The sequence below is a fragment of the Diabrotica undecimpunctata genome, chromosome 8 (genome assembly GCF_040954645.1).
Source record: "Diabrotica undecimpunctata isolate CICGRU chromosome 8, icDiaUnde3, whole genome shotgun sequence".
Taxonomy (NCBI): Eukaryota; Metazoa; Arthropoda; class Insecta; order Coleoptera; family Chrysomelidae; genus Diabrotica; species Diabrotica undecimpunctata.
Window position 1 is genome coordinate 26,666,243 of NC_092810.1, and position 13,224 is coordinate 26,679,466.

General features: G+C 31.7%; 2 protein-coding genes across 2 annotated transcripts; one reads left to right on the forward strand and one right to left on the reverse strand.

The window, feature by feature from the left end:
• Positions 1-2,309: 2,309 nt before the first annotated feature.
• Tango11 (transport and golgi organization 11) lies at positions 2,310-11,080 on the reverse strand. Its single transcript, XM_072539910.1, has 2 exons — positions 10,714-11,080; positions 2,310-3,926 (listed from the first exon to the last, which is right to left on the reverse strand). The coding sequence occupies exons 1-2, from the start codon at positions 10,925-10,927 to the stop codon at positions 3,478-3,480; spliced, it is 663 nt and encodes a 220-aa protein (XP_072396011.1). The 5' UTR covers positions 10,928-11,080; the 3' UTR covers positions 2,310-3,477.
• Positions 11,081-11,343: 263 nt separating this feature from the next.
• On the forward strand, positions 11,344-12,418 carry bonsai (28S ribosomal protein S15, mitochondrial). The gene is made up of 3 exons (XM_072539909.1): positions 11,344-11,799; positions 11,885-12,158; positions 12,216-12,418. The coding sequence occupies exons 1-3, from the start codon at positions 11,418-11,420 to the stop codon at positions 12,394-12,396; spliced, it is 837 nt and encodes a 278-aa protein (XP_072396010.1). The 5' UTR covers positions 11,344-11,417; the 3' UTR covers positions 12,397-12,418.
• The last annotated feature ends 806 nt before the right edge of the window (positions 12,419-13,224 follow it).

The following is a 13,224-nucleotide window of genomic DNA, read 5'->3' on the forward strand; positions in this document are numbered from 1 at the left end:
TGTAGGCCACTTACATCAATAAGATTTCCTTATGAAAATGGGTGATCGGTAAGATTTACCTTCCAATTTCCTTATTTTTTGTTGTTCCTGAGGTTTATTTTATATAGGCTTACTTGTGTTTTTTCTATTTACTAAGTACGGCTAAAAAGAAGTTCTTATAAGTATCTAGAATTTTTTTACCGTGGATACAAGGTGAGACAGACCGGTTTATCAAAATACTGAACGGTATTCTTCCACGCATATAGACTAATCACCTCACACAATAAATTCGAAAATAATATTTAAGTAATAAATTTCTAGCATTAGCTTCACTAAATTTGAATTATTATCAAATAAAATAAATAATTTATCTACACGTGGTTCCTACATATTTAAACTGTACAAAAATTTACTCACCAGACGACTGTTTTCATAGTTTTATTTAACTAAAGTTGCCTTATGTTTGTTTAAATATTTCCACATCCTCATTTAATACATTTTATTAATCGTGCCTCTCGTCTGCCGGTTTTGTTCTCTATTTAATATCGTTTGTGTTTATTCCCATCTAGGTAGTTCTACTTTAACTAGCACTGATTTTCAAACAAGGCGTTCAGTTCAATAGTTAGTCCGTTCTTTTTTTTTTGCTCGATACATTAATTGATATGGAAATGGCTAGGTTACGGTAGCGTAGTGCTACACTTCTACTTTGATTTTGGTTTGTTGGCGCGGCCCTCTAGGGTGCGAAGTATTTCACAATGATTATTTTACATAATACTAGGCTATGGTCGCTACCTACATCTGCTAAACCGAGTGTCGATTAAACTAATTAAAACACTTGGATACGAGAGGATTTGTTATTTATTTGTAGGATAAGGGAAGGATTCGTCACTCACTTCTAGATAAATACTTCTTTTTAAGATAACAATTTATTGAAAAAAATAGATTGAATTTACAGAATACAAATGTAAATAACCAGTGAATAAATGTTACTTAAAAATTCAATCGTTTACAACTATAACCAAGAAAAATAAATTAAAAGTACAGTCATTTGTCTTTAGTCAATATAATATGATGGTAATACCAATTATTATTAATAAAATATTTTTTAAGATATACATTAGACTACAGGAGGTCCAAAGCAATCCTTTCTTTTTCGTAAGATTACAAATGTCGAGACAGATAATAGTATTAGTCAGTTTTCAAATTAAAATGTTCAAAACGTCAAATTATCAAATTTCCTGGTTAATTTTTTTAAGGTATTTTTTTAATTTAAATATCTGTCACATACATAAAAATTTTCCATACTTAGTTCTAATCATACCAATATCAGAACTCATATCCGGGTAATAACCAGATAGAAACTTAACAGTTTCTATCAGTCTAATTCTATCAGTTAACAGAAAAAAGATAACAGATAGTTGTTGGCAAGTGTTTCATTCCTTATTTGTTCTAGCTTTACCACACATTCCAGTAACTGTGACTTCAGTAGCTCGTCTACAAGTATATATTCCGTATTTTCAGCGTCTCAAACGCCTCGTAGGTAGGAATTAACGGAATGAGCAAACACTGAGCAGTAAATCCGCATCTCCTACCGTACTGCTCACTCATCGGCAGACTCCTTGTTTTTCTGGCAACGCAGGGATCCGTGAAACCACTAGAGTACTTTGCTTATCTTTCGCTAGCCCATCTAGTCATAAACCGCAACGAAAGCCATAGTCAAGGGGAGCCTAGAAAGCGCACGCCGGCTACTTGGACGAAGATCACAAAATAGATAGCTAAAGGACGAAATTCGGTTGCTTGGTGTCAGAGAGACACCAAGCAACCTAAAGACAGTACTACCAATCTCGTAGTTAAAGCGTAATATGTTAATATCAACTTTTAGTAGAATATGACGGCGATCCGTTAAGTACTTAGCCTCGGATCGGACTAGGATTTTTGTTTTCTCCGATTAAAGAACCTACCGTGGTCGCTTCTATGCATCTCTAGGGGGTAATGAGAAAGCTGTCGGCGCGATAGGTGCTGCGTTTACTCACTCCGGACAACAAGCGCAACCATGAGACTACTTCAGAGCAGTGCTTGACGAATCATAAGGAATAGTCAAAACAGTGAACTACAGTGGACCAATCAATATTGGAGGTCCACAATCAATATGAGCTCTCTTCAAAACAAATGACATTCCAAAAATTCATTATAGAACAATTACGACAAATACAGATTGTTCTGGTCGACCTTAAGCCTACCCTGTGATTTTTACTAAGACTTCACCACGAGAAATCGCTTTCGCCATAGACAGGAGAGAAGGCACCAAGCTCCCGAAGCAAACACATCTATATTACAATATGTATATATTGTACATTCATTGCCAATAAAACACACAGGTAGAAAAAACACAAACATTAATGAAATCAAGAAGCATTTTATACCTACCTGTTTTTCCCCGGATTCCAAACAAGAATAACTTGTTTAATTATCCACCGGTGTTTAGTTTTAATACTTTGTAAAGGTACGGTTTCATCGGTGCGGTTCGCGAGTGCGATTGGGTCGCAATAGCGACTACGACCACAATCGCGGCACTAGTTTTATACAATTTACACATATACGTTTTAAACAGGTACGGTCGAGCCGTAGAAGTTGCGACTCGACTGCTAGGTGAACCAGTCAAATTGCAGTCGTTCAATAAAAATGACAAAATTCAATGCAAGTGAGGATAAGATATTGGTGGAAGAAGTTCAGAAATATCTCTCGATTTTTGATTACGATTATAATCAATCAGAATGCCTGGAAAAAGATAACATGTTCAGTTGGAAAATAAATATATCGAATTCCTGACATCGTTCCTTTTCTAATAATTCCAGTTGTAGCCATTCTTTTTCTTCCACTTCTTCTAAGAGAATTATACTTAAAAAGTTACTGTTATTCATTTTGTCGGTATCAGTCAACTAAACGACTTAAACCATGCACATCATACAACAAGAAATATTGCGGATGCGACTACAGCCAATCACTGTCGCATCCGCTCGAGCTGCACCAACGAAACCGTACCTTAATACTGGTATTTGTATCATACTATATTTTTATCTAATAAATGAAGATCTTAAATAGTTAAACAACATATTAATGTATTTTGCACACTACAAATACAGGCAACTTGAAAATCTTTTTTTTTTTCACGAGAAATATTTTCGATCCAGCGTTTCTTTATAAAAAAAGCTTTAATTACCAATTAGAAGCCAACAATTGTACACGAAGAACCTAAATATTGATTGATACCTTACTTGGTGGATGATGTGAACGTTGGTTTCCATATTTTAAATAAATGCAATGAATTCACTATCACGAGAAATCATCAAAAAAATAATACAACAGATTTTCGTAGATATGAAAAATACAACACTTTTTTTTGGCTTAGTTTTTAAACCGTCATTAATACTTATTGATCTGACCAATTTTTGGACTACTTTGACCTCCCAGACTATTCTATAACACAAATTCAAAACATTAATCCCTATTCATCCAAATTATGACTTTCAAAAGGAAATAGGCGATACCGAAACCAACGACTATTTTTTCTTTTTGTAATCTATTCATATTCTCCAATTCTAACGCCATAATCCTCCTATTCAACTTCGCCATTTGTCGTCGTAAATGCATCACTTCTTCGGCGGGCGTCAGTCCCTCACCGGCACCTGCATATATTTGGTTCGATTCATTAAAAGAATTTCCTAATTGAAAGCTAACGTCGTTCATACGAACTTTGGGGGCGGCTTTTACTACAGGTAGGTAGTCTTCGACGTCTTGGTCTTCGTATTCATCCACTCCTGGGAACGGATATTTGTCGAGGGTTAAAGTACGTGGTGGGGTTGCTACGCGTGGTAGATCGTAAGGGTGTGGGTCATTAGCAATGACTGAGTTGTCGAATACTATTTCTCTGGGTGGGGCTCTAGTACCTGAAAGAAGAAAATACAGAAGATTTAGTATAAACTAGATTTTTTTTTATTTGTAATTAATATTTGGGTCATTGACACCTTCAAGCATTTCGCTTAACAGCAGAAGTTTTGTACTAGCAAAAATACTAATTTTCATAACTGATTTTCTCGTGAACGGATTCCGCTAATTTTTTTTATTTTAGATTTTTCTTTGGTATATACACTGTTGATCAAAGGTTTACTAAAACTTTTCTTTTAGGATTATACCGGGTGAAAGAAAGGAAATGTTTTTCTTATAATAAGTCTGAGACACCTTGTAGGGAGGAAAAGTATTGTCGATCCAGCGTTTCTTTATATAAAAAAAGATATTATATCAAAATCATATTGTAGTCTGATGTTTTGTGAAGATTTTGTTTTTTTAATTTCCCTGATATCTTTAAAAACAAAGAAAATAGGCGGTTTTGTTCTTTAACATATGTTTTAACTGAAGTAATACTAAATTAACAATAAAAATAACAACAGTTAACAACACTTTAAAAACAGAAAGAAACAACGTAAACTAATGTCACGTATTTCCCCCTCTTTTACCCTCTACTCCCGCTCTAGCATACCATCGCCTAAGTATGCTGGACACTAAGGGGTTAGTTGATTTTGGTCTATGGAGTTCCAGTTAACTATACCCATGGTTTCCATATCTTGCAGGAAGGGGCTGACGAAGTTTTTTCTGTCGACAATATGCCATAACTGTTCGATAGGATTCATGTCGAGAGTATGATGGGTAAATATTCAATATCTGAATATTTACCCCAAGTAACACGTGATACGTGAGGCCTTGCGTTATCATGCATTAAAATGAAATAATTATTTCGTATATACAGTGCTAGTCGAAAGTCCGTTCACCTACTCGTATCTTTTGAAGGGTTATACTAATAACAGTGAAATTAGCAGGGAGGTAATAAACAGACGTAGGCTTCTTAACTAGTCATAACTAGTCATAACAAGTGACGTAATAATGACAGATAACGTTACAGCGCCGCTGTGACAGATAATTTAAAATAGGACCTTATGGCAAGTGATACCTCGTTTGAAAGGTATTGAACCTATTCAACCATACTAATTTTATTTGAGTTTAAGCTCATTTTGATGAATAAATTAAATAAATACAAAAAATTGTAGTTTCACATTTAATTAATAAATATTAAAACCTCCGCCTCTGGTTACTTGACAAAAAGTTGACGTTTTTCAATTCTCTAGTTGTTTTTACGTTAACTTTTTTGACAATTAACCAGAGGCAAACGTTAGAATATTTATTAATTAAATGCGAAACTACAATTATTTTAATATTCCTGTTACGATAAATATTATTACGCATAAAACTAAATATATTATTTCTAATTCTATTCTATTCTAGTAATTTCGCCGCTCAACTGAAAGACCTGTTTGCCAAGCTGAATTTTCGAGAGGGTCACCGTCCGAATTCGAAGGGATTCTCGAATAACTGTATTTTATATTTAAGGAGGGAATTTTGTTGGAAACAGTCTGAAGATAATATCGCGTCGAGTTTTTAAAATGTAATGCGAGTATTGTAATAAATGTAAATAAATTATATAATTATAATTGTGAAATAAATTAGTTATATTGTACAAATAAAGACTTTAAACAGACTAAATGTTAGACCATTTTTATAATAAATAAAGACAATAAATTAGATTTAATAAAAATACTACAATGGTGTCCAGAAGTGAATATATAAAATAAATTGTGAAAATGCATACGATTTATGAGCTCACAGTAACGAATTTAAGAAGACATTTCGAGGATAGAGAATTAGCTTCTACCGGAAAAAAGGCTGATTTAGTCCAACGACTAAAGAACGCTTTGGAGAAAGACGGTTTAGACCCGGAAACTTATATATTTGAAGATATCATACTATTCGTCACATTCTTTAACTGATAAACATATAGCCAGATATTTTTAACATACTCTAATAAACCCTCTACTGGCATTTTCTGAACTAGAGGAAAATATATCATTTAATTTGACTTATAAATTTACACCTGTTATTGAAAGGTTTTAAACAAACCTTTAGTATCATGTTGGTATGTTTCCCTTCAATTTTTCAAAAGGGAGAGTCTGCATCTGAACATCTTTCTTTCTGAAAAAATCTTTCTAGATATACTTGATCAAACCACAGATCCTGTAGCTTGTACACTTGTATACTTATTACACCCAATAATATTTACAAAACACTGTTCACAAAACCCCTTATAAGACTATTTTACAATTTCATGTCATCAAAAGGAACCTCTCAAGAAGAATGCATATGTAAGTGTGCAAATCTAAATTGTTTAAAAATAAAAATCAGTTTTAACTGAGAAAAGGCTGATCAAAAAAGTGTGTCTGTACCCTTGTAATACTGTTTGTTATATCATTTAATAGATCTCTAGAAACCTCTGTTTCCTTCTTCATTAAAAGAAAGTTTTCCTATATTTAAAAATGGTCAGAAAGACTGCATTGAAAATTATCGTAGCATTTGTATACAATCGGTTTTAACTGAGAAAAGGCTGATCAAAAAAGTGTGTCTGTACCTTTGTAAAACTGCTTGTTATATCATTTAATAGATCTCTGGAAACCTCTGTTTCCTTCTTCATTAAAAGAAAGTTTTCCTATATTTAAAAATGGTCAGAAAGACTGCATTGAAAATTATTGTATCATTTGTATACAATCTGCAATCCCTAAGCTCTTTGACTGTTTTTAGCAAAGCAATTTTCTTGGCTTTGTAAAGTCTTAATATCCCAATCACAAAATGGTTTTCATAGCAAAATATCCACTGCAACAAACTTGGTTAGCTATCAATCTGATATATTACCTCAAATGAAAGACCATAAGCCAATAGACACAGATTTTTCCAAAGCATTTGATTGTGGCTTTCATGTCAAGTTTGTTGAATGGATTAATAACTCTACATCTTGTGTAGAAGTTAAAGAGTCAAGATAGGTTGTCATCTGTCTGACAGTATCTCAGTAACATCTGGAGTTCCTCAAGGTAGCCACACTTCTCCATTTCTTTTTAATATCTTCATTAACAACATCACTTCCTATTTCCTAAATAGCAAATGTCTAATAGCCGAAGATCGCGCACTGCAGGATCACTACATTCATAACATAATAGCTAATAGCTTAGTCTAATAGCCTAAGTGTTTTTCAAGTTCTGTAAGTTGATTTTGTCACATATGTCATTCTAATCTGTAGGGCAACGTTGCCAGTTTAACGAAAATATTGTATCAAATCAGCTAAAAGGAGGGCTGTGCAACAGACACATTATAAAATTAGAGTAGATGCATTCCAATGTTCCCTGTGCCAATACCCTATGTTTAAAGATTGTTGAAACATTTTGGACATTACCTCATCCCTCTCTCTGGTTATTAAATTTATTAGATACGGTTTTTTGTTGTTAATGATAATAATAATACCTATATAAAAACTTTAAACATTTTTGAATGTTCTTTTTTTATTTAGATTTAGAGAAATTCCGTTATCTGTGATGGCAACAATGAATTGATTCGTGAACCATTGTGTCTAGTCTGAACACAGGTTTACATTGGGAAAAAAAGTGTACCAGTTTTATATGATGGGAACTGTACACATTCTTGGTAAATCGATGTATTCCGTTACAGATCTTCGCCCCTGCGTGGGGGATTTTAGGGGAAGCCCGTTTTAGGAGTGGTACACTTTTTTACATCTTTTTTGAGGTCCCAAAATTTACATTCCCAGCAAAATTAAGTTTTGTCTCGTTTTTAGAGATCAAATCTGTGAGGACAGGACTAATATAAACATTTCAATAGTTATATAAACCTTGATATAGAATGATTACAATAAATCAATCTAATTAATCTATTTACATGATAAGTAAAATATTTTTCCAATTAAAAATAGTTTTTATCTTATTTAAGTATATGAGAAAATGTTTGTTGACAAATTTAATTTATTTATAATTTAAAAGAATACTAATCAGGAGTACAGAAACAAATTTTAATTCAGGTCATAAATGATAAAATTTTAAAAAAGTAAACTAAAAGAAAAAATGAAAATATAATTCAAAAACCTATTGTTTAATATCTTTGTGATTTGGATTTGCTTTCATCTTGTTTAAATTTTTTACAACTATGTGAACGCTTATAGTATAGCTAATATTTAGTCAAATCACTCCACAGAGCAACTACATTGCTACATACATGTATTCTCCTAATTTTAAATGTATGTACAAATAATGTGAGTTTGGATTAACTATGTTATGAATGTAGTGATCCTGCAGTGCGATCTTAGGCTATTAGACATTTGCTATTTAGGAAACAGGAAGTGATGTTGTTAATGAAGATATTAAAAAGAAATGGAGAAGTGTGGCTACCTTGAGGAACTCCAGATGTTACTGAGATACTGTCAGACAGATGACAACCTATCTTGACTCTTTAACTTCTACACAAGATGTAGAGTTTTTAATCCATTTAACAAACTTGACATGAAAGCCACAATCAAATGCTTTGGAAAAATCTGTGTCTATTGGCTTATGGTCTTTCATTTGAGATAATATATCAGATTGATAGCTAACCAAGTTTGTTGCAGTGAATATTTTGCTATGAAAACCATTTTGTGATTGGGATATTAAGACTTTACAGAGCCAGGAAAATTGCTTTGCTAAAGACAGTCAAAGAGCTTAGGGATTGCAGATTGTATACAAATGTTACGATCATTTTCAATGCAGTCTTTCTGACCATTTTTAAATATAGGAAAACTTTCTTTTAATGAAGAAGGAAACAGAGGTTTCCAGAGATCTATTAAATGATATAACAAACAGTATTACAAGGGTGCAGACACACTTTGTTGATCAGCCTTTTCTCAGTTAAAACCGATTTTTATTTTTAAACAATTTAGATTTGTACACTTATATATGCATTCTTCTTGAAAGGTTCCTTTTGATGACATAAAATTGTAAAATAATCTTATAAGGGGTTTTGTGAACAGTGTTTTGTAAATAATATTATTGGGTGTAATAAGTATACAAGTGTACAAGCTACAGGATGTGTGGTTTGATCAAGTATATCTAGAAAGATTTTTTCAGAAAGAAAGATGTTCAGATGCAGACTCTCCCTTTTGAAAAATTGAAGGGAAACATACCAACTTGATATTAAAGATTTGTTTAAAACCCTTCAATAACAGGTGTAAATTTATAAGCCAACTTAAATGATATATTTTCCCCTAGTTCAGAAAATGCCAGTAGAGGGTTTATTAGAGTATGTTAAAAAAATCTGGCTATATGTTTATCAGGTAAAAAATGTGACGAATAGTATGATAAAGGATTATATAGCAGATAAAGGTAACAAATACAACTTAAATACGAATTAAAGAACCTACGTCTAGTCCTGCTACATTAAAGTAGTTTGCTATGTTTGTACCATTTGAAAACAAATTGAAAATGATTTTTAATACAGCAAGTAAAGGATAGTGTCACTACCAGCACTTATAATTCAAAGTTACAACCTGTCTTATGCATCTGAATGGAAACAGTATTAAAAACAAGCTGTTCATGGTAGAAGTCCTTCAGGATATGCATGTGAATATTTTTCTATATAACTGAGCATTGGTGTGACAAAAATCAAATTGAAAAATTAATTTTGATAGGTTTATCTTAGCTCATTTGTTCATAATATTAAACATAATCTAATAAATTTATGAACTGAGTCTAATGAAAAAGAAGTTGAATCTAAATATATTAATTGTTGTATAAGTGATTTTAATATTGTAATACTTATGTGTATAGCTCAACTAATAGTAAAATTCTAGTCTTTATGGAGAAAATGACTGCAACCCTTTAAAAAATTTTGTAATATTTAAAGTATATGGAGATATTAGTGTAAATTTTTTAGTTTTCTACAGAGTCACTAGATACAATCCTAGGGGTAGAGGTTCTCTTGTAGATATTTTTACAAATAATCAGGATGGACTTTGACTCACATCTAAACTGGAATAGCCATATCAATAGAGTAACATCTACAATAGGGTATTTAACTGAACATATGTCTGTAAATAGTTTAATAATACAGCACAAGAGCCATCTATCATTATTTATAGTATCATCTTTTAGAGACCAAAAGTCCAAAGTCCAAAAGCAAATAGTATTTTCATTGTACACAAAAGAAGATCGAACATATATTTTTGTGTTAAAGGCATTTTTTTCCTACAAATTAAAATGAATATACAGCCACTATAAGTTTAGTTACTAGCAACACAGAGACTCTTATAATTCCACATCATACAAGTGTCTTTTACAAAAGCACTCAAAGCCATACAAACCTGTAACAAACTACTATGACTATAAAATATATAAATGAGCTATATAGATTTATATATTCAGTCAATTTCTCCATAAAGCAAGGGGTGGTTTTAAAATGTTTAGTAATTACAGCAATATTATTATAGTTATCTTAGTTTTTGTGGTTGCTGTTATAAAATATGTAAAATATTATCATAGGTATATCTAATCCAAGACTAAATTGTATCCAATTTGAAGATAACTAAGACTCTTACCTATGATAGTCCATATTGCATAAAGTAACAACCATTTAAATTCAGAAAAAGTCATTAATATAAAATTAAATTAAGTAATCCTGACATTTGAGTTGCGATTTTCCTGAAATAGTTTTTACTTCATAAAGTTATTTTTGAAAATGTATGTCATTAAAAATACATATCAACCGGAGTAACTGTTAAAGTGGTATTATTATGGTTGCTATTTAAAAAAAATTACCTACCAACATGTTGATGTTGACCTGCCACTAATATCCTTTCTGGGACATTCATGTTCAAATTGTCCCGGGTCCATGAACCTCTGCTGTCGCCGTTTAGATCTGTTGCAAAACTAATTCTGTCGGGAACCTTCATTTTTTGATTAATTCCAACTTTAAAATTAGCATCACTGACAAATGCATCTTCTGTGTAATGGGTTGGACTAGAATTTGTGGACATTTTGGTGTTTATTGCAAACGAGGGTCTTTGAACTTAAATAGACTTAAACTAATTATTTTACTTTTTATATACTAAAAAAAAATATTTTCTAACATTACAATAATGAAGAAAAAACTGTATTTTTCGTTTCGTTACCCCACCAACACCAAGAATAATAGACAAATAAATTGCTAGTGTCATTGTGGTGTCATGTGTCACAGATAAATTTAAGGACTTGAATATACAAGTAATACAATTTAAACAATTGAATTTTCTTGATTAATCTCAATTCGTCTAATAAACAGTAATATTTCTAAATAAATATTATATTATTTAGTATTTAAATAATAATTTTATAAACTCAATAAAATATACGATCTGTCTTAGTAGTAAGATGTGCGATTGTTTCTATTTCATTTAAGGCAAAAAGAAGAATGGAATGATCAATGTCATTCATTCTAACCTAATTATTAACCATCAGTAATAACATTAAATGAATTTTTAAATAGAAATGAATGGCTTAAAATATTTACATAACAATTCATTTTTATCGGTATGTATTAACAATATACCAAATATTTTTTCTAGGAACTACGCTTTTAAAAGTGATTTAAAAATCAAATGGGTACGGCCAGAAAAAATACCTTGTTTCAAGCCTCAGAAAAGTGGAGACTTACAAGGATATCCCGATGTAGATAAGAAACAATTTCAGCTGCAATTCCGCGATTCCAAAGAATTGCAAACTGCAGATGATAATGTTAAAAAATTGTTTACATTAGAGTTTGCTCCAAGGAGCTGTAGTTCCAAATTATTTCAATACAATATGATGGAAAAAGTTAGGAGGCATGAGCACGATTATAGTACCGTAGAAACCAGAATAGCTAGATGGACTGGTAAGTTAAACATTATTTACACTATCAGTGCACCTGTATTGTTCTTTTAACTTTTTTATCACTAGTTTTGCTACAATTCTTACAGGTATTATTAGAGCCATGCAAGAAGTAATGGAGAGATTTCCAAGGAACAAAAAGACAAAGGTTACTTTAAAAGAATTAATAGACAGGAGAAAGAAGCACTTGAAATATTTAAGAAGGTGGGATTATAAAAAATTTGAATGGTTGCTGGAAACTTTGGATATAGTGTATAAACCACCACCTAATCATTTCCACTGGATTACAAGAAAAGAGTCCTTAAGGAAGCTTACAGATAAATATTGTGATGGTATCAAAGAGGACAGATTAAAACAATATAGGTTTGTCTATCGCTATTATCTTTTATATTACAGTACTACTTTTAAGATTTGTTGTAGGTTAAAGTTGGAAACTGAACAGCCAGCATTTCTAGAAGAAAAAATTCGGGCTCTGCAGTTCATTAGAGATGAGCAGAAGGAATGTGGAGCTGAGATTACAATAACTGAAGAAGAAATTGATGAGGTGAAGAGACAGTTGGAAGAGCTTAAGAAAAATATTGGAGAAAATAAAACCACTTGAGCAAAATAAAGTTTTTAGCAATGTTTTGTTTTATTTTTCCTTCCTGGCATGTAAGACCCTCAATGAACACATTTATATAGTAAAAAATATAAAAATAGACTTATTAGTGTTTGATTCTTCCAAAAAATTTCTGAACGAATGTTTTGACAAACTTCCTAAACAACCCTCGCATGTATTAAACTTGTTTTTATTTACCAAGTGATTTTCTAGGAGCGGGAAGTAAGAACGAAACCAACACCATAAATATACTCAACTACAATATAATTTTTTTGACAATTATATTTTGGAGGAGCATAAGTGAGGGAATCATTAAGTTGAAGCTTAATACAATAGACTCACTTTCCTGTACAGACAATTAGGAATCTTATGTAATTTGTATTAAAAAACGTTTTTTTATTGACTATCTTTCCAATTTCAATTAAACAAAATCTTTCAGCCAATGTACCAATGTAGAACCAAAATAATATCAATGCAACAAATCAATAGTTGATTTTTTCTGGACTTACTTTCTTGGACATGATATTTACATGAATTTACTACAAAATGAGTCAAAAAATATGAAAAACAGGTGACCTTAAAAAAGGTCCCTACAAAACTTATGTTACAGCAGATAGGAGGCATTGTCACATCAGCAACGATATATGGTCATGTTAATTGGTAATTTTTGTGTATATATGTCCCCCATCAGCTCTTCTTTTCCTCCAGCGTGGCATAAAAGGTTTTTAAAGCAAGAATTTGGACAATTTTTACTTCTAGGTGGTAATCTTTGATTTTATCAACCGTTTTTTATGATTTACTATTTTGAGCAGGATTAAAATGTTTTGCTAG

What these genes read in the sequence shown, in the direction of transcription:
- bonsai (XM_072539909.1), top strand. Translation starts at nt 11,418, where the DNA reads ATGAATGGCTTAAAATATTTACATAACAATTCATTTTTATCGGTATGT. An exon ending in CAGAATAGCTAGATGGACTG is followed by an intron (nt 11,800 to 11,884) that starts GTAAGTTAAACA and finishes CAATTCTTACAG; the next exon opens with GTATTATTAGAGCCATGCAA. An exon ending in GACAGATTAAAACAATATAG is followed by an intron (nt 12,159 to 12,215) that starts GTTTGTCTATCG and finishes GATTTGTTGTAG; the next exon opens with GTTAAAGTTGGAAACTGAAC.
- Tango11 (XM_072539910.1), bottom strand. Translation starts at nt 10,927, where the DNA reads ATGTCCACAAATTCTAGTCCAACCCATTACACAGAAGATGCATTTGTC. An exon ending in AGGTCAACATCAACATGTTG is followed by an intron (nt 3,927 to 10,713) that starts GTAGGTAATTTT and finishes TTCTTCTTTCAG; the next exon opens with GTACTAGAGCCCCACCCAGA.